The 25,556-nt window shown below is 37.5% G+C and overlaps 1 protein-coding gene across 1 annotated transcript in view; it reads left to right on the forward strand.

Moving 5' to 3' along the window:
* Positions 1-25,556, forward strand: part of DNAH3 (dynein axonemal heavy chain 3) — a 218,215-nt gene that overhangs the window by 15,479 nt on the left and 177,180 nt on the right. Inside the window, exons 5-11 of the mRNA XM_044657457.1 lie at positions 938-988; positions 1,600-1,759; positions 2,275-2,464; positions 5,063-5,258; positions 8,089-8,214; positions 10,528-10,723; positions 24,278-24,457. Coding sequence (XP_044513392.1) covers positions 938-988; positions 1,600-1,759; positions 2,275-2,464; positions 5,063-5,258; positions 8,089-8,214; positions 10,528-10,723; positions 24,278-24,457 — 1,099 coding nt within the window. The remainder of the gene's footprint in view (positions 1-937; positions 989-1,599; positions 1,760-2,274; positions 2,465-5,062; positions 5,259-8,088; positions 8,215-10,527; positions 10,724-24,277; positions 24,458-25,556) is intronic.

The raw sequence follows: 25,556 nt of genomic DNA on the forward strand, positions 1-25,556 counted from the left end.
AGGACATGTGATTTCATTGGTATAGGGAATCTTAATGAGGAAACTCTCTCTACCATGCAGATTGACATTCTCTCTGCAATTTATAATCTTAGAGATTTTCCCAGATCACCCAGAGGCTAAGTGACTTGTCCCAGGATCCCAGAAGCAACATATATCAGAGGTGGGACTTGATCTCAGGTTTTTCCAACTCAGAAGATAGCATCCACTAAGCCATACCACCTCTCTGATGGCAGATGTGGGTAGGATGGGGATGTGCCAGTAATGGACAAAGGGACAAACTCGGCATCAGAAGAGCCTGAGGTTTGAATCCTGGCTCTGATGTTTCCTAAACTCTCTCTAAACTCCAGTTTCTTCACTTATAGCATGATGATAATACTACTCACACTATATTTCATGGGGTTGTGATTATAGTACTTTGAAAATGTTAGAGAGCTAAATAGGAACTATGCTCTGTATCTGACATTTTCACCAGTGTTTCAGAGTAGTGATTCTCAAACTTTTTGGTCTCAGGACCCCTTGACTCTCTCAAAAATGTTTGAGGTTCCTCCCTCCAAAATAATTTTTATTTATATGGGTTATATCTATGGATGCTTACTCTATTAGAAATTAAAACAGTATTGTTAGGAAAATCGTAATGGCCTCTCAACCTCACTGAGGATATAGGGCTCTCTAGATCCTAATTTGATAGCCCCTATTTTAAATTAATAAAGTTAATATAACCTACTCTCTAACTAACTTCAAATACCTAATGCTTCCTGCACTTTTAATTATATTGCCATTTTGTCATTACTCTGGCAGCTAGAAGGAACTGACATACTCGTGCACATTAAGGTATTTAAATCACTAATAAATGCCTTGATAAATTTTCTAGAGACTAGAGATGTCGTGCCCTTCACATTGTCCACTCAAGAAGTTTATGTCCTTTTTCCATTTCTAGTAAGTCAAAAGAATTCACAGGAAAAGGGAGTAGGGTGTCCTTGCCGGCCAGGTAATTACTATTCTCTATTATTTACTAAGGGGTGGAGCAAATGGGTTTCTTGAACTACAGTGGAAAGGATATAGATCAGGTGTCATGAATGATCACCTCATGGTTTCAATGCCACTATATTCACCCATATCCAAGCCAGGTCTGATATAGCCTTGGGTATATTGCATGCATTTCCCTTCATGGAAGGAGATGGTGATAACCACTTAATAATACTTTCTCACACAGTTATCATTATGATCAACTATATTACATGTATTTGGACAATAGAGGGTTAGAGTTAGGAGTTGTTGTCTAACAAATAAGGGAAAGGAGAAATGACCTGGCTTAGTCTTGATGACACCTACTCTCTCTAATGAAGCGAATAAGCCATTGATATAGATACATAATAAACATTCAATAATTCAATAATAATGAGAATTCATTTTTGAACTCATTCTAGTTCTACAGTACTAGAACCTGATATAGGGAATAAATATGGTCAGAAATATTGTTAGAAAGTACAGAGCAGAGAGAGCCTCTATAGCAATTTCTACCATATTACATTTGTCAGTCTACAGAAGATAGGAAATGATAACATAATGTCTCGCTAAGAGAGAATATGTTTATTTCAGAGCCATGCTACCCATTAAGACTTTTAGTGAGTCACATTTGATGGATGTTGATTCACCTGGAAGCCGACCAATGAGTCCAGAAGAACAGATTGATGTGATGATCCAAGAAGAGAAAGAAAAGGCACAAAATGAACCTGAGCCCTCAGAGTTAGACTTGGAGGTGGGTTCCATTTTATTTCCCTTTCTTTCATTGATTATTATCCTCCATTGTTCAAGAAGTACTTCAGTTGTGCCCACCACTCTTGGATGTCCAATATCCAAAGCTCTTTTGCTTTTGTTTAAGACCCTTTGCTCTTGGTTGATAATCTGCAGATAAGGAGAATGATTGGTCAGTCTCTTTATCAAAACAATAAGAAATAATTATTCCCTTGACACTTTACTGGGGCAGGTAGGTGGTATAATGGATAGAGTGCTGGGCAGACTCATCTTTCTGAGTTCAAATATGGCCTCAGACACATACTATCTGTGTGACCCTAAGCAAGGAAAGAAAAGTCTTAAAGTAGAAATGAAGTTAAAAGCAATGGAGTCCAAGTCTAAGGGCAAATCTCCTTAGAAATCTCATCAGTGGCTTCAGTTAGATTGTGCAGAACAGTTGTAAGAAATCTGTTCAATCAATTGTTTCCTTTTTAAACTTTTTTTTTGTTGCTGTTTGGTTTTGTGGTTGTTTTTTGGTAGAGATATTATTATTACGTGATTCATGGGATTCGTAAAGACATGATTGCCCAACAGGATGAGGATGTCCTGGGACGAATTTTAGATCTTGTTCCAATGCACTTGACAAAGAATCCCAACCTGGAGACTTTATTAAGAAATCTAGTGGAAGAGAATGCTGATGACTACTACCGGAGTCTCATGAAGGATATTGGTAAATCATAGAACAAATAAGGTCATGGCTTAGTGTATTCAATAGGAAGAAAGAGGCAGCAAGGTGGCTCAGTGAATAAAGTGCCAGACCTGGAGTTGGGAGAACCTGGGTTCAAATGTGGCCTCAGACACTTCCTAGCTGTGTGACACTGGGCAAGTCACTTAACCCTAATTGCCTGTACTTTACTACTCTTCTGCTTTGGACCTGATACTAAGTATCAATTCTAAAGCAGAAAGTAAAAATCAAGGGGGAAAAAAAGGAAACATTTATTATGTACTTGCTAGGAGCCATCCCTTTGTCACAAAAAATCAGTCCAATCTACAATAAAAACCATTGAGGTGGAACTCCAAGCCAAAAATCATTTATTAAAGGGACTTGCCCTCCTTTAATAAATGGAACCTCATATCTTTGTTATGATCTGAGATACCCCCTTGCTCCCCAGTAAAGATTTTATATCCCTCAGGTGTCAGATAGTCTACATTGGTATACCCCAAAATACAAATTCTCTTTGAGGTTCCCAAGGTCACAATGGTGGTCTCAAGGCAATGGGTGGGCAAACACCTATCCAAGCCCTAGCAAAGGCAGAAGTTGGGCAATCATCTAGTTAGCAGAATTCCACCCAATGTTGAACATTTGAGGAAAAATTACAAAGGGTCATGGGACTCCTAAAATAACTTGAAGACTTTCCATGGGTGGGACAAGATAAGGGTCAGGCTGGACAGGATGTATGCCCATTGCTGGCTAAGGAGTCATAAGGTGGGCAGTGGAATATTTATCTTCCCAAGCTGGGTGAGGGAAAAATGTCAGAGGGCAGAGGTTTGAATGATCCCTTTCCTCATGCTGGCATTCATTCATTAGGCCACATGAGTGGAGGTACTCTAGCTTGGGCATTTTGTGGTTAAGCAAGTACACACATGGCACTTATAATCTGAAATCTGTTTTTTTTTTGGCCTAAAAAGTCTAATATAAGAAAGAACTCCTTTAAGCTGATATGAGTGTGATATGGTTCAATAACCATATGATTAAATGTGATTGACTACATATAAATATGGGAATACTGGACAATCTCTCATGTAATCATTAAATTGAGTGATAATGATTGGAAGTAAACTAGGGATGGATCATAACAATCTTTGGTTAGATCATGGATCAAGAAATCAACTAATTTTTATACAATTCATATTTTTTTCATACTAATCTTCTAGTTAGATGCACCGTTATCCCCTTTTTTACAATTGAAGAATCTGAGGCATTCAAAGGTTGTGACTTGCCTGAGGTCACATAGCTAGTAACTGAGGCCAGAGTTGAACTCAGACCTTCCTCACTTCAGGCCCAGTGCTTTATCCACTGAGCCATCTAGATGTCTCTAGATGCGACTTTTCATACTTTATGAGTCTTCAATTGTGGTTGGTTTTTTTAAACCCTTATCTTCTGTCTTGAAACCAACACTATGTATTGGTTCCAATGCAGAAGAGTGATAAGGGCTAGGTAATGGGGGTCAAGTGACTTGCCCAGGGTCACACAGCTAGGAAGTGTCTGAGGACAGATTTGAACCCAGGACCTCCTATCTCTAGGTCTGGCTTTCAATTCACTGAGCCACTCAGCTGCCCCTCATTTGATCCTTGAACAGGTAGGTATTATTCCACGTAGGTATTATTATCCCCATTATAGCTTATAATATAATTTATAATATATATATATATATATAATTATATGATATTACATAATATTATCCCCATCATAATTTAAAACTTAAACTATAAAATACAAGTTATCCCATAAATTGAGTACTGTTTTAAGCCTTTGTAGCTTAAAGCTTAAACTATAGAGGGTTAAAACTCTATTAAGATTTTGGGGCTATCTTGTACTGAAATATAGTTAAGATATGTATTTAAGATTGTGAAAACCAGATTTAGAACCCTCACCCTAGAGTGTTCAAATGTAAGAAAAATAGCCATCCAGAATATTCCCTTTAAAAATTTATTTCCTTTTATAAAATATTCATCTAATTGTTTGAAGACAGGAAGATAACTTCATGAGTTCAAATCTGGCCTCAGATATTAGCTGTGTGACCCTAAGAAAATCATTTAACCCTGTTTCCTCAGTTTCTTTATCTGTAAAATGAGCTGGAGAAGGAAATGGCAAACCACTCCAGTATCTTTGCGAAGAAAATCCCAAATGGGGCCATGAAGAGTCTGATTTGACTGAAAAGATTGAGCAACAACAACAATTATTTCCAGGTGTTTTACCAGTTAGTCAATAGGTATTTTTATCCCCATTATATTTTTTCCCCAATACTTAAGATACTGGCTTAAATTAAATTGTAGGTTCTATAATATGACTCAGTCTTAGGTTCAGTCTGCTCTCTGTCCCAAAGATCTGATCTCCCTTCAGAAAGAAAATTAAAAAACAAGTCACTTAACCACATTCCAGATTAGTCAATGCCAGGACACATAAGCAATAAACCAGTTATGGAAAAAAAGGAAGGAATGTTTTACCAGCAAAGTGGGCAACCAATAAGTATTTCGTGTTGAAGATGGTGATGCAGAGGATCTGGGTATTTCTGACAGAGCATGGTATTTATTCTCTTGGTTATAGTTGATTATATCCTGATGGATCCAGTGGAAAAAGAGAGACTCTACATTGCCAACATCCCCCGCCCATTTCCACAAAGAATAATTCGAGCACCGGTGCCATGGAACAAAGAATATAAGGCAGCAAAGTTGTGGAATGAAGAGCATCTGTTTGTAGTGAATCCCATGATGGTGATCCTAAAGGAGTTGTGGTTTTCAGAGTAAGATACCCATTTGTTATAACTTATTAAGTATCTATCTACCGTTTGCCAAGCAAAGGAAAAAATAGTGATGGGAACCAGATTACAAGAAGTTTAGGAAGGGGGGGGGGAGGGCAGGGACTGAAGTGAAAGCAGCACACATAAACTGAATGTATGATATCATCATCATCATCTTCATCACTAATGAGATATTCCCTTGGTTTAGGGAACTGTCATTCCAGATCACCACTTGCCCTTCAGTTTATAGTTTTAGAGATTTGCTTGGGGCACTAAAGGATTAAGAGACTTGCCCAGGTTCACACAGCCAACAGGTCCAAGAGGGCACGTAATGAGCTCAGATCTTCCTGACTCAGAGGTGGTTTTTCCATTCCACTGCTTCATGGGATATTTGTTAACACTTTTAAGCTTTCAAATCAGTTTACATTTGTATGTCACAAGGGAGTTAGGACAAGTGTTGTTATCCTCATTTTGCTGAGAGGAACTTGAGGCTCAGAAAAGGAGAGAAACGGGATCATAACTTGAGGGAACAATAGGGTAATCAAAGGTTTGAAGGCAAAGAAAAAAGATGCACTGTGGGAAGATGGTGAAAAGAAAGGGGATATAATGATGATGATAATAGCTAATAGCTAGCATTTATAGAATGCTTACTATGTGCCAGGCACTGTATTAAGCACTTTATATCCCCATTCTACAGATGGGGAAACTGAGGCAAACCAATGTTAAGTGATTCACCCAAGGTCACACAGCCAGTAAGTGCCTGAGGCCAAATTTGAACCCTCAGTTCTTCCTGACTCTAGGCCCATGTAAGGAAAACTTAATAAAAACCGAGGAACAATTTGGTTATAAATGTTTTCTTAGCCAGGGAATCAAAAAAAGTAACAGTTGATAGATTCTCCACTTAATTCAAAGATCACTCCCCTCCCCCAACAGAGCAAATTATTATATTCCATAAACAATTAAAAAGTCTAAAATATCAATTAATTATAACAAAAATAATTAACCAGAATACATTTCAGGATACAAAATTAAGGAATCAATTTCTTCTTTAAAAAATCATTATCTTTTACTTTGTATCAATTTTAAGACAGAAAAGAAGCAAGGTCTAGGCAATCAGGATTGAGTAAATGCCCAGGGTCACACAGCTAGGAAGCGTCTGAAGCAAGGTTTGAACTCAGGTCCTCCTGTCTACAGATCTGGCATCTGTCCACTCTGCTACCTAGCTGCCCCGGTCATCTAATTTCTAATGGAGGAAAGTTTAGAAATGAGAACTATTATAACAAACAATTGGAAAGGGAATTAATAGCTTGGCTCAAGAGATGTACAATCTTATCCAAGCAACAGACTCCTTGAAAATTAGGATGGATCAAGTAGAAACCAATAACTCCATGAGACAAAAAGGAATATTAAAACAGTCAAAAACCTGAAAAAGAAAATAGAAGAAAATGTCATAGCAAAAGTAACTGCTTTAGAAAAAAAGATTGAGGAGAAAACTAAGAAACACTAGAATTATTAGACTATTTGAATAAAACGAACAAAAAAGAACAGGCATCCTTTTTCAAGAAATCTTAAAAGAAAACTGCCCAGATTTCTTAGAAAGAGAGGGCCACGTGGAAATAAAGAATTCACTGATCAGTTCCTGAAAGAAATTCTCAAATGAAAATTCCCAGGAACATCATAGCCAATATCCAGAGTTTCAAGGACAAAGAAAAAAATACTGCAAGGAGGCAGAAAGAAAGAATTCATATATGAGGAGCCACACAAGGCTTAGGGAAGAGGGGAAAAGGAAAAGGGAAAGGAGGGTTAACTTTATTTTATATAATCAGGGTGCCACACATATATCAGGATCACACAAGGCTTAGGGAAGAGAGGAAAAGGAAAAGGGAAAGGAGGGTTAATTTTATTTCATATAATTAGGGTGCCCAAGTAGACATCAATACAAATAAGGAGGAGAGGACTGAGGGTTGCTGCTGATGCTTGAACCTCACTCTCATCTGAACTGGTCAAAAAAAAAAAAGAGGAATGCAAATACACAAACACATAGTTAGACACAGAAATATATTTCACCCAACAAGTAAATAATAGGGAAGGGGAAAAGGAAGGAGAAAAATTATAAGGATTGTAGATTAAGGCATCAATTAGTGCTAAGCAAAACAAATTATAAGAATGTACAAAAACATATATCTTTTTGAGGTAGGAAAGAATGGGAATATGATGGGTTATCGTAAACTGGGGAATGGAGGAATGAGTTGTGCTATATAATTGCTATTGTGATGTAAGAAAACATAAAGTGGATGGTTTTAGGGAAACCTGGACTTATATGATTTGCAGAGTGAAGTGAACAGAATCAAGACAAAATTAATACAATGATAACAGTATAGTAAAGACAAACAACTTTGAAAGAATTAAGAACTCTGATCAGTGCAATAACCAACCACAATTTCAGAGGACTAATGATGAAATATGCTGCTTGCCTTTTGATAGAGAGATGTGTAAAATAAGGCCAAATTATTTTGGACATGGCCAATGTGGAATTTTTTTTAAATTCACTATATATTTTGGAACAGGTTTTGTTTTTCTGTTGTTCTCACTTGGGAGAGAGGACTTGAGATGAGAAAACGAAAAAGCATATTTTTGTTGATTGAATTAAAATATTTTAAAATTATATATATGTATATATCATATATCATTAGTATTAAAGTTCCTCTTAAATAATCATTAGTCATCAAATTCTGTTTAATGAAAAGCTGGGAAAGACTCCTTTCATTTATGATCTATGAATTTGATTATAAAATATAATGTAACTTAAACAGATTTTCCCTTTCTCTTTCAGATTTTGCAACATCAGATTTGTTCGAACAGCAGAATTACTTGCAGGCCCATTGCCACTATTACCTGATGAATTTTATAATGTCATTGCAAGGCACTGCATTGAAGCTCGTCAGATTCTTCTAGAAAAGTCAGTATCATGTCCAAATGGTGATATTGAGACAGAAACAACTGGAATTAAAACTGGGGACAAGCTGAGGTTTATATTGGTCCCCAATACTGAACACTGAAATTCTCCTTTCTTTGAGCTTACATCATCATCCTCACTCTGCGACTTCTTACTGCTCTCACATTTCTGTGTTTCTTTCTTCTGACTTCCCTACATTCCAACTATCCTTTTGTTTTCATCAGAGTTTCTTCTCCTGGACTCTTTCTGTTCTCTATTATACTATCTGCTTCCTATCATCTGCTTTCAAACTTTTTGAGTCCTTTCTTGGTGATGGATGCAGAAGATTTAACAGTTTTGTATTTTGGCCACCCGGATGAGTTCTAAGGATAGGGAGGCTTCCCAGTGTTTAAGAAGAATCATTTTTAGCCATTATAAGAAAACATATGTAGCTCTATGAAGAACCAAGGAAAATAGTATCCACGTTAGAAAATGAATGGCATGAATTGCTTAGGCAATGATTTCCCTGAAAAATTAGCATTAGTGCTTATTAGGGGATATGTAAGTGTTTGAGGGTAATGCTTCAACTTTAATTCTGCTTTTCCCTTTTCTGAGGAGAGAATCGTATTTCAATTTCCTTTTTTTAGTCGCAAAAAAGCATTTATTAAGCACCTACTATATTCCAGGCTCTATGCTAAGGCACTGGGTATGCAAAGGAAGGTAAAAGACATTCCCTGCTCTTGAGAAGCTCATAACCTTATGGGGGAGAAAATATGTGTAATATACTATGTCATATGTGTAAGAATAAGTTATAAACAGGATACCTTACAAATAACAGAGGGAAGGCACTAGAATTAAGATAAATTGGGAAAGCCTTCTAGTAGAAGGTAGGATGTTAACTGGACTTGAAGAAAGCTAGAGAAGTGAAGAGATAGAAACGAGGAAGGGAGAGCCTTTCATACATAGAAGACAGCCAGAGAGAATGCCCTGAGCTGAAAGATGAAGTGTCTTGGAGGAACAGCTAGGAGGCCAGTGACACTAGATCAAAGAATACAAGGGAGATGGGGTGGTATAACATAATATCTTATGGGAAAGAAGAAAATAAATTTATATTTCTTATTTGGTATACTTTACCATATAGTCCTGGCCATGTGGGTGTTACAGTAGAAAAAGCATCTTTTCAATTCTTATCTCATTTACTTTTTTGGAAAAGAGGAAAATAGGTAAGGTTGGTCAGAAGGTACAATTTAACAAATATTTCTCATGTGTCTGCTATGCACAGGAAGAAAGTCATATTATGAAGTAGATAGAAAGCTGTCTGAAAAGCAGATTCCTACAGGTTATATATTGACTTAGAAAACCACATATTAACATTATCTATGTTCTATTTCATTTTTATTTATTTTACTTATTTAATATTGGAATTTACTAATTTATTTATTCTTGGAAAAATATTTTCCAATTACGTTTTAATCTGATACCTCTCCACTTGGGAGTATTACAGGCTGCCAATGCAGCTGCAGGATCATATTTGATATTTTTTGTTCTAGGTCACTCTTTAAGGTAATAAGAGAAGGTGGCCACCTGCATTGATAAACAGAGGTTCCTCACCTGGGAATTCCCTATACCAATGCCTATCTACAAGTATGCACAAGGCACTGGGGATTCCAAAGATGAGAACAAAGTAAAGTCTCTGTCTTTTAAAGAACTTTGCATTCTACTGGTGGAAGGCAACATGTATACAAATAGGCAAATTTTTGAACAGGGTTATAATCTCCTCAAAAGGTATTCTCATACTCTACATTTGTTCTATTTTCCACCAAACCTATTGTTAATAATAATAATAATGGGGGTAGCTAGTTGGCTCAGTGGATTGAGAGACAGGCTTAGAAATGGGAGGTCCTGGGTTCAATCTGGCCTCTGACACTTCCTAGCTGTATGACCCTGGGCAAGTCACTTAACCTTCACTGCCTAGCCTTTACTGCTCTTCTGCCTTGGGACCAATACATAGTATTAATTCTAAGATAGAAGGTAAGGATTTAGAAGAGTGATAATAATAGTAATAATTAAACTGATAATTTCAAGAAGGAAGGAAGGAATGTTAACAATTGAGTGGAAGAAGAAAGGTTTCCTGTTGGAGATGGCAACTAAGGTACATCTTGAAGAAACAGAGCTAACTGATTGGCAAGGCTATTTTAATAGAAAAGGGACCCACCAGCTCTCATCAGTTCCCTAGGATCTTCTCTGCCATCTTCTTTGGTAGAAAGTTCAGCAGGGTTAGGAAGTCCCCAGAGCTCAGGTACCTATCTGATACCCAATTACCTTTTGTCTTTGCAGGTGGATTCCCACCTGTGCTCAGCATTTTATCACACGGAAAGATCATTGGATCCATTTTGCTCCCAAGAGTGACTATGATTCCTCTCAAATGATTGAAGAGTATTTTGCTTCTGTGGCTTCCTTCATGTCTCTGCAACTCCGGGAGTTAGTGATTTATTCGCTGAAGGATCTTGTTGAATTTTTTATGATCCATAAGGTACCATTGGACAGTGAACTAATCTTTTGGATATGACAAAAATAGTAAGAACATCATTCAATAATAGGTGTATGATTTTTGTATTTTTTTAAACCCTTACCTTCCATCTTAGAATCAATATTTTATATTGATTCTAAAGTGGTAAGGGTTAGACAATGAGCTGACATAGCAACCATACCTGGAAGAGGATGAAGCATTTTGCACTTGTAGTTTTCTCTCATTTCCCCTTCCCCACAAACTGTCTCTGGAGAGGAGGAATATAAATCATCCTCTGTTCTCTGGATCCAAGATTGCCCATTGCAACCAATCTGCTTTTCAGGAAAATTTTCATTTTTGTTATTGTAGTCATCATGGATCTCTTTCTTTTGGTTCTGCTTTCTATATCCTGCATCAATTCCTAAAATCTTCCCATATGTCTCTAAATTTCTCATATTATAGATGTATATATATATGTATATATGTAAATGTGCATGTGTATATAATTTTGGTTTGTCTGGATCTGCAATTTCATTAATGTATGGAACTCCTGAAAACTTGCTTCATTGAGGCACATCAACAACTCCTTTACAAACTAGTGTGTTCCAAAGACAAGACTTGAAATCAGGTCCTCCTGAGTTCCGGCCTAGTCCTCTGCCCACAGTACTATGTTATTCTTTATCATTTTTTACTGCAAAAATAATTCCATTATTTTCACATATCTTAACTTGTTTAAAAGTATTTTCTTTATGTATGCTGCTAATACATGAAGCTCTAGGTCTAAGCAGAAAAGCAAATTTTAAAACTAATTATCCCATCAATTGGGGAATGGCTAAACAAAGCATGGTATATGGTTGTGATGAAATACTACTGCCCTATAAGAAATGATGAGCAGATTAATTTTTAAGTTTTTAAAATTAATTACGTTTTTTAAAAAACTGGAAAGAATTACATGAGATGATGAAGAGGGAAATGAGTAGAACCAAGAGAATATTATATGCAGCAATAGATTTCATATTTGAAGAACAACTTATGAATATTTTCCTCTGCAGAACAACCAGAGAAGTAGAAATGTGGAAGACATAATCTATATATTTTGCTCAATGATACCTTCTATGGTATAGGGAGGGAAGGAGCTGAACAAAATAAATAAATAAATAAATAATACAAATTTAAAATCTAAATATTAAATTTAAAAGAATTTCACAATAGGAATTTTTAAAATAGCTATTTTTAAAAATGTATTACTAAATCAAATGATTTCATTATAATAATGCAGTTTTTATATATAACCTTTCAGAAAATATTGCATAAAGCAAAATAAATCTCTACAACATAGTGGCCCTTTTCAATCCTGATCATAAGTGGATGTGTGGAGTGTGTTAGAGTTTTAAATTAGACCTGAAAGCAGCAAGGTGGTGCTGCACCTAAAGTCAGGGAAACCCGGGTTCATATCTTGCCTTAGCCACTTGTTAGCCATGTGAACAAGAAGCAAGTCACTTAACCACTATCAGCTTCAGTTTCCTCAGCTCTAAAATGAAGATACCTGTCTGGCCCTATTTATGGCAAAAATTTATTACACCAATACAGAACAGAACTCCAAGCTAAATAATAGGTTTATTGAGAGGAGGCCTACCTCACAATAAAGCCGGACCCTGGTCCCGTCAGAACCAGAGACCCTGAGCCTTGGAAGATGGCCTTTTTTAGAAAGAGAAATCTTATGACATAGTGACAGTGTTACAAAAAAAGAAAAAGACGTTCATATCTTTCACATAGGCAATTCTTAATTAGTGACAAATGCTGATTAAGCTAGTGAATGCAAAAGAAGATCCCTTTGGGGATCTTAAGATCACTTAAGTCTATTATTATTGCTGACCTTTTAAAGGCTTTTGCACTCTTGGTGTCTTTTACTGACAATATTAGGAGTCAGAAGTTGATATGTAAAAACAAGAGTGGCCTTCCCCCTCCTTCCTGTCCATCTTGAGCTTGCACCCAACAGGGTGTGATGGGCTTGGTAGTAACTTTTGGTTATAGGCTTAAGGTTAAAAGATATAAACAAGATTTGATACCACCCTACACTGTAACTTTCTCAACTAATCCCTATAATTTTATAAAGCAAATTGTATCACTTTGACTATTAACTCAAAACTAATGATTATGTTATTAAAATAATCAAAAAGGCTAATACCGTTATAATCATAAAAGGGGGCAGGGGGTTTCACTCTCACATGATCTCTCCTCTGATCTAAAGAAAGATGTGAGCATCTTTCTATTGGATCATTTACTATCTGGGGGCCATGCAGGTGTTGTGATACAACAATTGATTTATGAATAGAATCACTTATGTTAAAACAAGGACATTGATCAAAGCTATTTGTTACCTTAACTGCTAATGCAATAAAGTATGAATGTATCTTGATAGTGTGTAGGCATAGTTGAAAGCAAACAAGAGCATGAAAATCTTTGACAGGGTCACATAGTAGTGTGACTAGGAATGTAATCACCCACAGTCACTAGAGTCTCTAGCAACTTCTTGCAGGTGTCTTGCTTCTTCCAGGGCTATAAATTTAGCCCAGCCTCCATTGTTGTGAATTCAGTTTGCTAGTTTAGTCTCCATCCAGTCCTCCACCTGTTCTACTAGTGGCTCCATCTTTTTGTTGATACTATGGGCACAAAGTGCTGCTCCAAAGAAAAATAATCCCATCAGACGACCCTTGTTGAAAAAAGGGTTCAAATTTGTCTCCAGCAGCATGCAGAGACTGATGCAGGGGGTTAGATGCAGTGCTCTCCCCTGGACATGTTTCACAATCATAGCCCTTCTGCTTTAGCTGATAACTTACAAAATCTGCTAACAGGGCTGGGACTGGAGGTGCCATATGGGTGGATAGCCTATTAGAAGTGAAAATAAGTAAGAAGTCGTCCACCGGAGACTAAATTAGGATCCTTGCAGGTGTGAAAGGAATAGCAGGTTGTAGTTGTATACTTGCTAATATACTGGATTCTATTCAACCTCCTGTTATATTGTTATTTGCAAGTATACAAGAATTCACGCCTAAAAATTACACCTAAAGAACAATCTATAACATAGGCTTAAAAGTAAGGTAACATTTAGTAAGTTAAGTAGTATAACAGTTTACAATTATGAGATTAATTTATAGAACAATGTGGCTATCCATGAGAGTGTGTCCCACTCATATGTAATATCCTCATTTACATGAGTGTGTTGTGCTATCTGTATAATTTATCTCAATAATTTTCTATAATTCTCCAACATCATTGGTGGCATCTCCTACACAATTTATATATATACATAGCCAATATGACTAATTATAGCACAGGTTTAATTTCCATAATCATATGAGCAAGAATTCACCCTCAGGCTAGCACTAGATGTATGTAAATCAGTGGCTGATGTATTTTGTGCCAATCCCTCAAGTTCAGATGATAAATTCAGTAGTGATCCCTAGGTTTGGAATAAGTGTTCAAAATCTGACACCGTTCAAATACTTTATGTGATTTTTAGGGTCACTGTTGGGATCAGATAAATTATTCCATAAGTATCAAACAAATCTGAGGAAAAAGAGGGAAAAGCATGACTAGCACAAATAAAGAATTTGTTAGCAAAAGTAATAACAGAGCACAGATGAAAGAAGTTAAATCGCTTTCAGGAGGAATCTCAATGATCAAAGTAAATGCTGGAGCTCAAGTTAATAGTAGTATTAGGAGCCCTGTGTTGGATTACACATAAAATGATTAATTATAGCAACTCAGTGGAGAAATCTTGGACTTAAAATTGACATGAGTTTGGTTAGAGAAACCTCTAGTCTTAATAGGGAGATAGATTTCATCCTTGAGGTCCTATCTGCATCCATATCATAACTAGTATTCCTGGTATCCTCAAAGTCACTAGTCTGAATTTCAGCATCCAGAATTCTAGGTTCATTAGTTTCTTGTTTCCTGTTTATTATTTGTAGTTCACATTAAGAATCTATTCTTCAGGGGGCAACTGGGTAGCTCAGTGTATTGAGAGTCAGGCCTAGAGAAAGGAGGTCCTAGATTCAAATCCGGCCTCAGACACTTCTCAGCTGGGTGACCCTGGGCAAGTCACTTGACCCCCATTGCCCACCCTTACCACTCTTCTACCTAGGAGCCAATACACAGAAATTAAGGGTTAAAAAAAATTAAAAAATAAAAAGAATCTATTCTTCAAGTAAGGAGTTCAATGTAATCTGTAGGTATTATATATATTTAATATAATTAATTAACAAGAAAATCTATATGGAAAACGAAGTTCTACCTTGTAGGATTGATTAAGATATCAGGGTTTTTTAAATTTTGACATTTAAAATTGAGTTTCCAGATAAAACTTAAATTTCAAAGTTGAATTGTAGGCCCCAAATTTTGTTTATCTGAATTTTAAATTCTAAAATATTTTCTCACCTATCTTGTCTCAAAAATATCTTCTCAACTATATTAATATTCTTTCATTTCTAAAATATTTTCTAATATTTCTATAAATAATTTTCTATAAAATTTATATATTATCATACATTCAAAGTTAAATTTAAAGCTATATTTCTATGACCTTATTTTATGTCTGATTTTATTTCAAAAATTTTATTTCTGATTTTATTTTTTTCAAAACTATATTATCCCTCAAAACGAATTTTCTAAACTATATTATCCCTCCTCTTAGGGATATACAGTTGTGTCATAGACTTAAACTAAACTATGACTACTCCCAAGTACAATAACTGGATCAAACATACTTAAAAATCTTCCTTACATTCAAGCTTTTTATTGGCACTCTATCTTTCAGACTTTCTTATTTGTTTCTTCCTCATCTCACTTGCTTAAAAGAAAAGCATTTTCAAACTAATTTTGCTCATTCTACACTTCTCTTACCTTCTTCTACTTGCTTAGTTCCTCTAGTCTTTATTTCCAACCATATTTCAGGTTATGTATATGTACACCCAAACAAATTTCAGCATTAAGTTTTTTTGTTTGTTTTTTACTTTTAAGAAGAGCTTTCCTCCTCTGGTTAATTTATCAATTTAACTAAACAATATTACAAATAATAATTTATAACAAATTTATAAAATCAATTTGTATAACAAGCAATTTATAAAATTCACATATAAAAACTCAAACAAAATATACATGAGAGGATGACCATCATATACAACCCTTTTAACACATATTAATAAGGCATACATTCTAGACATCCTAATCTTATACTAAAAGCTACTGAAGTGATCCCAGTAGCCAACTGTCTTATTGTGACTGTGACTGCCTGCATAATAACCTCTGGCAGGAGCTGCCAGGTGGGCTTGGTGATAACAATTTTAGGAAGAAGAAAAGTTTGCCTTTCCAGACCCCTGAAATCTGGTTTACATTTTACCATTTTGTCTTCTTTATCTTCACTGATGTCTCCATGGGTGATGATTGACCATATTACTTTTCCATCTCCTGTCTCAGTGTCCCCCACAGCACTTTCAGAAGTTTTCATTGCCTAAGCAGGGCCTTCTTTTGCAGCAAGCTGAAATTCAATTCTCTTTCTTGGTAGAGTTGTCTGGGCACTTAGATTAGGTATAAGAGAGGCTGGACCACAAAAACTACAGCAGCTCCTGCACCTCTTCCCCTCTTTTAATTCAGGATTGTTTGGGGGACACATCTGTGAGATTTTTTTCAGTTCAATCAAGTCTTTTCCTGAAATAAAGATTTAAAGAAGCCTTAGATGGTCACTGGGCATTGGGGAAATGCAAACCATGGGCTAGGAGTAGGCATGAGTGCTTTTGTAAGAGAAGTCTTAGTGAGCACAGTTAAGTGGCTTCATGTCTCTCTAAAGGTTGGAACCATGACCGATAACCAGCTGCCCTCAGAATGGCACATACCTGTTTCCTGGTCCTGGGCAGTGACAGGTCCTGTAATGGCTTACACATTTCCTTTTGGGGAAAAGTCCTTTTCCCAGTGTTTTGGATATCTTTTGGCCCCACTGAGAGAGTTCCTGAACCAAATGGAGTGGCTAGGGGAAGTTCTAGATCAAGGCAGAAACTTTGAAGATGACAGTTGGTTAAGTCCCTTTATAGAGCTTTATCTTGTGGAGAGTTTATGATACTGGTGATTTTGTCAGGTAAATGCAAACATATTGGGGTTTGATAAAGATAGAATGGAAGGCAGCATACAAATCAATAAAAAATAATTGGTATCACAAGAAATAGCAGCCACAGCAGTGATTAGATAGCCATAAACGGGCTTACCGTTAGAATAAATAGATATTGAGGCATAGATAATGGTTTTCTTCCTTTGGTGACAATAACTTGCCCAAACCTCATTAGGTAAGAAATCAGGTATTGAGAGATTTTTATCCTGGGTTAATATTGCATCGGACAAATCCTCACTACCATATTCAATAAATCATTAGACAATGAAGTTAACAAAATTTCATCAGGCGAATAGGCAGTATGTATAATGTCCGGCATACAATAAATAAGAGTTCTTAATGTACATAATCAATAACTGACAATGATGTTCCAGTATTGATTAAGTAAAAACATTTACACCAAATAACATTAGGTAAAAGAGAGTCTTATTACATGCACTCATTCTCTGCTTCTTTCCCCACACTATCAGGCTAAAAACGACTACCCTATTCTGATTCTAGTTTTTAGCCTGAGAATCAACCCATGTTGTTACTTGTTCTCAAAATTGTTCCTTTCCAGATCTCTCTTTTTCTTATAACAGTCTTTGGCATTATGTCCTCTGATTCTGCAATAGTAGCAATGTCCTGTCAACCTTATTCTATGATCTTGAGGTATTTGTTGGACAGCGACTAAGACTGTTGTCATCTTTTGGCCAGACTATGGTGTTATTTCCTTATCTTTCCCTTCACGCACATATAAAGCAACTGTCTTTAATTCTCCTATAGGCTTTTCATGCCATTTTGGGCAAAATTTTAAGAAATACTCCTTGCTCTTGGGGAGTGACTGGTTTACATAGGCTGCATTAATTACTCTGGCATCATTTGGGTTAATGGGATCTAACCTAGTAAATATTTTAGCACTTTTTGCAGAGCTGATCATAAAACCTCATAGGAGACTCATTTTTCTCCTGAGTAGTAGGGATTTGCTGTAATTTTCTGGGCACTCCGAGAAAAGTTCCATTCCTCTTATCAAATTATTTCTAGCATCTCTTAATTTACATAAATCATCTGGAAGATTAGGATTCCAGTTCAGGTTTTGAGCCAGCCATGTTCCACCTCCCCCTGGACCAACTACCACCCTGTTAATTGTTTCTATATTTCTCACTCTTTCCCCCTACCCACGTAGGACTGTAACCACAAAAAATGGATTTAAAAAAATCTATCACTGCTAAGGGGTCCTCACTGATTGGGGAGGGGAAGGTATTCTGTTTCCACAGTAAATCAAATTACCCTGAGCATTGAGCTGAGTTTTTTCTATTAAAGAGAAACTAGGATCTGGTTCCTCTTTCTTCTCCCTGCCAAGCTCTAGTTTTGGTTCCTCTTTTTTTCTCCTTGAACTTTTCTCCCTCTGGCTCATAATCTGAAGGAGGGGCCTGAGGGAGGGGGGGAGATAAGATAGGGTATAGTTTGTTTAGGTCTGAATTAATCCCTCTATTTTCCAGCTCCTGCCAACATTCCAGGTGTTCCAACTGCTCCTATTTCTCTTGTCTATATAAGAAGGCTTCCATCTTATTTATAATATAGAGATTGAAAGTTCCAAATTTAGGCCAAAAGTTCCTAAGAGTCTTAGACCAATTAAAACAATAGTTAATAGCTTTATTCCTATCTGTTCTCTTGCCTACTGGTATCCTTTTGTTGTCCCATGCAATCAAAATTCTTTTTCCAATGGAAAGTCTATTGAGATCCCTTTCCTATGTTTAAAAGAGGGGTGGTTGATGTTCCGGAGAAGGGGAACCATCCTGGTACAGACTAGGCACACTGTCCAAGCCCTGTTTTCCCTTTTGGGAGGGCTCTATATCTGACTGGGCACTCTTTTGTCTCTAGGTCAGATCTGACTGCTCACTTCTTTGCCACTAGGTCAGGTATGCCACCACTAGTAACCTACAACTACTAGATGCCCTAGACCTTCTCCCCAGGGGGTCAGTATAAATAACCTACACAAAAATGATTGCAAAGCTCCTAAAATAATTCTTGGTTAGTCAATTAAGTTACAATTTCGAAGTTCTTTACCTTTCCAAACAAGTAAGGAATTTTAAATGCCTGTTGGTAGTAGTTGCCAAGGAGTGAGAGTAAGTCAAAATGTGGCCTTAGCTTCCAAAAAAGAACTAAGCAGCTTATGAACAGAAAATTTCAATTTTAGGCAAATAATTTCAATCTTACTCAGTTATTGAATAATTTTAACACATTAGTAGGCAGCAGAGAAAAGCAGAAGTCGAAACTTAATAGTCTCTCCTTAAGTTGGGCTTTAAAATGAAACTCGGGAACTATGGGATATTCCAAACTAACAACTAATCTGTTAAAAATCAAGAAAGAAAAAGTTTGAGTAGATTCTCAACCTACAGTTGTTGAAGAGCCACTCAGGAATACTTACCAACTTAGAGTTTGGTTTAAGCCTATGAGGAATCTTTACTCATGGATCTCTCCTTCAAGAAGGGGATGGGACAAGAAACCCCCTCTGTGGGCACCCTAAAGCCCTTCCTGGAGAGAGGAACCCCAAAGACCAGGATTTCCTGCAGATATACATTGGAGGGTCACCAAAATGTAGTGACAATTTATCATACCAATACAAAAACTCCAAGCTAAATAACAGGTTTATTGAGAGGAGGCCCACCTCACAATAAAGCCAGACCCTGATCCCATCAGAACCAGAGACCCTGAGCCTTAGAAGATGGCCTTTTTTAGAAAGAGAAATCTTATGACATAGTGACAGTGTTACAAAAAAGAAAAAGATGTTCATATCTTTCACATAGGCAATTCTTAATTAGTGACAAATGCTGAATAAGCTAGTGAATGCAAAAGAAGATCCCTTTGGGTGGTCAAGTCTATTATTATTACGGACCCTTTAAAGGCTTTTGCACTCTTGGTGTCTTTTTCTGACAATATTAGGAGTCAGCAGTTGATATGTAAAAACAAGAGTGACCTTCCCCCTCCTTCCTGTCCATCTTGAGCTGGTACCCAACAGGGCATGGTGGGCTTGGCAGTAACTTTTGGTTATAGGCTTAAGGTCAAAAGATATAAACAAGATTTGATACCACCCTACACTGTAACTTTCTTAGCTAATCCCTATTTTATTAAAATAATCATAAAGGCTAATGCTATTATAATCATAAAGGGGGGCAAGGGGTTTCTTACTCACATGTTGTTGTATATATTTGTAAAATGCTTTCTGAATTTTAAAGTGCCATCTAAATGTTAGCTATTCCTATTTAAAGCAATGAATAAATCAACAAGCACTTATTCAGCATTTAATATATGTTAAGCCTTGTCCTAGTATGAGAGAGGAAAAAAACCAAAACATTAGTCCTTGCCCACAAGGAGCTTACACTTACTGGATAGAGATCTCTGTTGTTTAATCATTTTTCAGTCATGTCTGATTCTTTGGGATTTTCTTGGCAAAGATACTGGAATAGTTTGCTATTTCCTTTTCCAGCTCATTTGATAGTTGAGGAAACGGAGACAAAAAGGATTAAGTGGCTTGCCTAGGGTCTTGTAGCTAGTGTTTAAGGCTAGATTCGTACACAGAAAGTGGATCTATTATAAGCGGACTCCTGGTTTTAATTTGGAATATGAGGTAGCCGTCCTAAGGATTTTAAAGCCATTCTTTAAAATTGATATCTTAACTTTAGAACTGGGGTGCCAGCTCAAAATGGATGCCCAAGAGTCAATTGTTAGGTTTTTCAGTCCATTCGTTTATTTATACCTCAGAAATCTGCAAACTTTACATATCAGGGTATGATTTATTGTTTTGTTGATTGTTTAGATTTACAAAAGTAGTGGAAAGAATGTTAATGATGCAGATTAAACTGAAAAGTGTGGCTGTATCTATCTATCTCCTAGAACTGATTGTTATATATTTACCAGAACACCCCATGTGTGGTAGTGATGAATTCCATGGAATTTACTCTAAAAAGTACTTTAAAGGGAACATCTGGATAGCTTAGTGGATTGAGAGCCAGGCCTAGAGACTGGAGGCCCTAGGTTCAAATCTGGTCTCAGACACTTCCTAACTGTGTGGCCCCGGGCAAGTCACTTACCTTCATTGTCTAGCGCAGTGATGGGCAAACCAGCTGGCAGGCCAGATGCACCCCGTGAAATGTTTTATCCCTCCACAGGACATTATTCCTAATCTGACAAATACAATGAGTAGGATACAATACAATGAAACTTCCAAAGAGTTGCCTTAGAAACAGACTGACAGATGAGCATTTCCTTTCCTTTGACCCCTCTTTAAAAAGTTGTCCATCACTGGCCTAGCCCTTACTGCTCTTCTGCCTTGGAACCAATACACAATATTAATTCTAAGACAGAAGATAAAGGTTTTTTAAAGCAAAAAAAAATTTTTTTCTCACCCAACAAAGTGCTGAAAGACATTGACATCACATCCTAGAAAGAGTCAGGAGATTTGGTCCTAAGTCCTACCTCTGCCTGAACTTGGCCAGATTATTCCCTTTCTCAGAGTCTGAGTTTCTTCATCTGTAAAATTAAAGGAGTAGACTAGGAGACATTTTAAAGGTGCCATCCAATTCTAATATTCCTTGATTCTTTGATTCTGTGACAACAGTATCAGATTTGGACTGTCTAGAGACCCAGAAAATAATCACTGGTGAAATTTGTGAATATGCCCTCAAGCTTTATGATCACACAATCAGATTTTAAATCTGGAAAAGCTTTTGGAGATCATCTAGGCCATTGATAGTGAACCTTTTAGAGACTGAATGCCCAAACTGGAACCTTCATGCCACATGTGAGTCCCCTGCCTTACCTGAGATGGGAGGGAGGAAGCACTCCCATTGGGCTGCTGACCAGAGGGGCAGGTGATATGAGAAATGTCCTGAGGCTTGGTGGAGAAGGGAAGGGGAGCAGTCACCTCTGGCATGTGTGCCATAGGTTCGCCAGAAGGGATCTAGGCCAAGCCTATAACATTACAGATTAGAAAACGGAGGCATAGGGAAGTAAATGGCTTGACTAAGGCGACCTTAGGTGGGAAAAACTGACCAAGCAGGTTTTCTGACTCAAAAATCAGTGCTTTCTAAAAATAAAAGTTGGGCCAGTGTGATATAGAACTGTTATGGCAAATCTATGGCACACATGCCAGAGATGGCACAGATAGACCTCTCTGTGGGCACGCATGCCAAGAACCCAGTGCCCCAAAGACACTGCACCTGTCCCTGCAGCACAGAGTTCTCCAGAGTTCCTAACTAGAAAGCCAGAGGGAGGTGCAGCAGGGCTGCTCTCTTCTCCTTCTCCCCTGTAGGAGTTAGTAAACTGGTCTCAACACAGCATCCCTTGTAGGACAAGATTGCCCCACTCCATTCAGAATACAATGGCCTCTTAATTACCTTTGGCCTGAGTGAAACAGAAACAACTTATGTCTTTGTTATCATAAGCAACCAGTGTCTTTACTATACAAAGTATTTGGGATATGTCTTTTGAGTTTGTACTTTTAAAATGTTCAAAACTGTAGTCTAGTGATTTAGGAATAAGTTTTATTAACCCAAGGCTAGGCTAATTGCTCTTCTCTGTTCTATAATCCTCTTCCCCAGTTTCTTTCACAAGCAACCCTTGGATTGCTTTAATTTGCATTCTTAATCCCCTCACCTTTTTCTAAACCAGCCTGCTCAATTTGCATTCAAAGGGGTGCCTGCTTAAGGGACCAGGTGGACTAAAAGTTCTGGAAAGCATAATAGTAGCTTGCCAGAGGTGGCAGTCTCCCAATCAGCCCTGCATCCAGATTAAAACCTGACTTCAACCCTTGACCATTTGCTAAAAAAGGTTAATTTGGAGGATGCCTACTTCAGGAAGGCTGGAAGATGATGGAGGAGTGAATGTGTCAGGATGATGTCATTTAACCTGAGGTTTATATTCTCCCATAAATAAGGGAGTTTCCTGTAAGCTGGGGCTTTTTTGCTTTTTTTTTTTCTGGCTTTTTCTTTCTCTCTCAATAAAGTGTTGCATTTGAAATGGCTTCTAGTTCCTTGAATACTGGCTAATGAGGGTGTACTTTGAAATTTTCAAGGCCCCATCAATTTCCACTTTGGAGAGGAGCTAGGTTTGAGGGAAACATACCTCACATAACCAGAGGGGAGCAGAGTAGTGTGCTTGTGCCCCTTGCCTCTCCCTCTCCACAAGCCTGACTACTTCACCTGGCATCCCTGCCCAGCAGTCTCTCCCTCCTCTGGGTGGATTAATGGTGGGAAGCAGTGTGAGCCTGGTTCTCAGTGGAAGGAGGAGCACAGAATGTGGTCTCTGGAGGTGGGGAGCATGGCCACAGCACTTGGTCTGGGAGGTGGGGGGGGGCGGAGCGTGGAACTCCATCTCTAAAAGATTGCCCATCACTGGTGTAGAGGGAAGAGAACAGGTTCTAGTGCTTTTTATCTGTGTGACCTGGGGCAAAGTCACTTAATTTCCTTGATTCTCAGTGTTTTCATCTATAAAATGAAGGGATTAGAATAGATGGTTCTAAGATCCTTTCCAGCTCCAGACTGACACCCAAATGTTATAACAGGTGGTTAATTAGTACTTCAAAGGAGGCTATAGAAATCAGCATTTCTGATCCCTCCATAAACAGAACCAAGGCTACTGAAACCTAATTGTAGTCTATTGATTCTTTTAAAATAACCTCTGAAGACTTTTTCTGAAACAAATATACTTGGATTGGATTAGAACTGGCTGTAGGTGATTCTAAAAAGAATGGAGGCAACTAGAAAGAACTTCTTAAAGTAAAAGATAGGCAGATAGAGGTTTCTCTAAAATCTGACTACTTCATAAGGACTTCCTGACAGCCATATAGGAATATGGTCTTATTGTTGTTCAGTTGTTTTTCAATCATGTCTGCCACTTTATGATCCCATTTGGGGTTTTCTTGGCAAAGATACTGGAGTAGTTTGCCATTTCCTTCTCCATCTCATTTTATAGACAAGGAAACTAAGGCAAACGGTGAAATGATTTGCACAGGGTCACACGGCTAGTAAATGTCTGAGTCCAGATTTGAACTGAGAAAGATGATGTCTTCCTGACCTCAGGTCCAGTACTCTTTCCGATGTGCCACCTAACTGGTAGGAATATTTTAATATAGTAGTTCACTGATAAGTGTCACTTTCAGTAAGTGGAATGTAGGAGTAATTGCCAACCTTCTTCCCTTTTCCTTCAAAAAATTCATTTGCCACATTTTTACTGTACAGTGTCTTGAAACTGGCTACCAATATTCTTTATAACTAGCCATGCCAATGTAGATTTCCTACCTGAATTCAGGTCATCACCTCTTTACTGAATTCTCACACCAATTCCAAGAAACATAAGCCAAAAGCAAGTAGTCTCAACATTAGTTACAGGATTTCTCACTTTCTAATTATTATTCTTTCTTTGTCTCCTTTGAGGATGGGAATGATTTTGAGCCCCCTTATAACGCGATGGAGTTCTTCATCCCTCAGGTAATCATTATGAAACTTCAAGTGGAAGAACCAACAATTGGCTTTCAACCATCTTTTGAACAATGTTGGGGTATAATATACAACTGCTTCATGGAAATCATTAAGAGCTCTGAAAACATTCCTAAGGTAAAGTATGATTCATAGAGAGGGGTTTGGGATGTTTAGGAAAATATCAACCAAGGTGAAGGAAGACTTCCTGGAACATAACAGAACCTATAAAATATCTCTTCAGTCTTTGATGACAGCATCAAGGGATATTAGTAAGAGTGCATAGTTGTCTTCTCTAAGGTTACCTTCTAAAACCCAAGGCTGATGAAAGAAAATTAGAAAGTTAGAAACATTCTCAGAAGCAGTCTCTCAAAGCATTTCTAAATTCCTTTAATACCTATTATTGACATATTCTTCATAAAATGAAGTCTTTAAAAAACCAATGTATACTTTTGGGCTCTGCTAATATCTTAATTTAAGAGATTGTGAGTAGATTCTAGAGCTAGAGGTAGGAGGGAACTTAAATCTAGTCCAACTCCCTCATTTTACAGATTGGGAAACTGAAGTTCACAGGGGTTGTGTTTTGCCATAATCAAATAGCTACTAAGTGTCAGAAGTGGGACTTGAATCTAGGTTTTCCTAACTCCAATTCCAACACTAACTACTACATTCTTTTTTTCTTTCTTTTATTTTAATAACAAATTTTCACTTAAGTCTTCGAAAGTTATGTGATTTATGTTGTCTCCTTTTTTTCCTTCCCTGCTCTCAGAATTGATAATCAATTCAGTCAGGTCTACTACATTCTTAAGTGCTTTATTTCATAAAGTAGTAGAGGAAGTCCTTTACTTTCCAGGATTATAGATTCTGAACTTCCTCCTTCTAGCAATATCTCTGACTATAGTTGTTCTCAGGGTCAAGCCTCCTGGTGGTCCCCTTGCTTGTTCTTTTGCCTGAAGTTCCTTTAACAATCTCAGGGCACTGCTTCCACAGTTGTGCACCCTTCTGCACTGGGTTCCCACTCAAGGTCCAAGCCTGCACTCAGGATCCGAGTCTGTGCCTGTGTTCAGAATCCTTGTCCGTGCCTGCGCTCAGGGTCTGTGTTCAAAGTCCGCATGTTCTTTAGCCTCTTGGAGTCTTAAGACTTGCTGCTCTCAGGAGCAGGCCCTGGAGCTGCCAATGACTTAATGGATGCCCCAAACTTGCTCTAACTCTTTTGAGCTGGCTTTGGCATTGTAGG

Source organism: Gracilinanus agilis, chromosome 1, assembly GCF_016433145.1.
Source record: "Gracilinanus agilis isolate LMUSP501 chromosome 1, AgileGrace, whole genome shotgun sequence".
Taxonomy (NCBI): Eukaryota; Metazoa; Chordata; class Mammalia; order Didelphimorphia; family Didelphidae; genus Gracilinanus; species Gracilinanus agilis.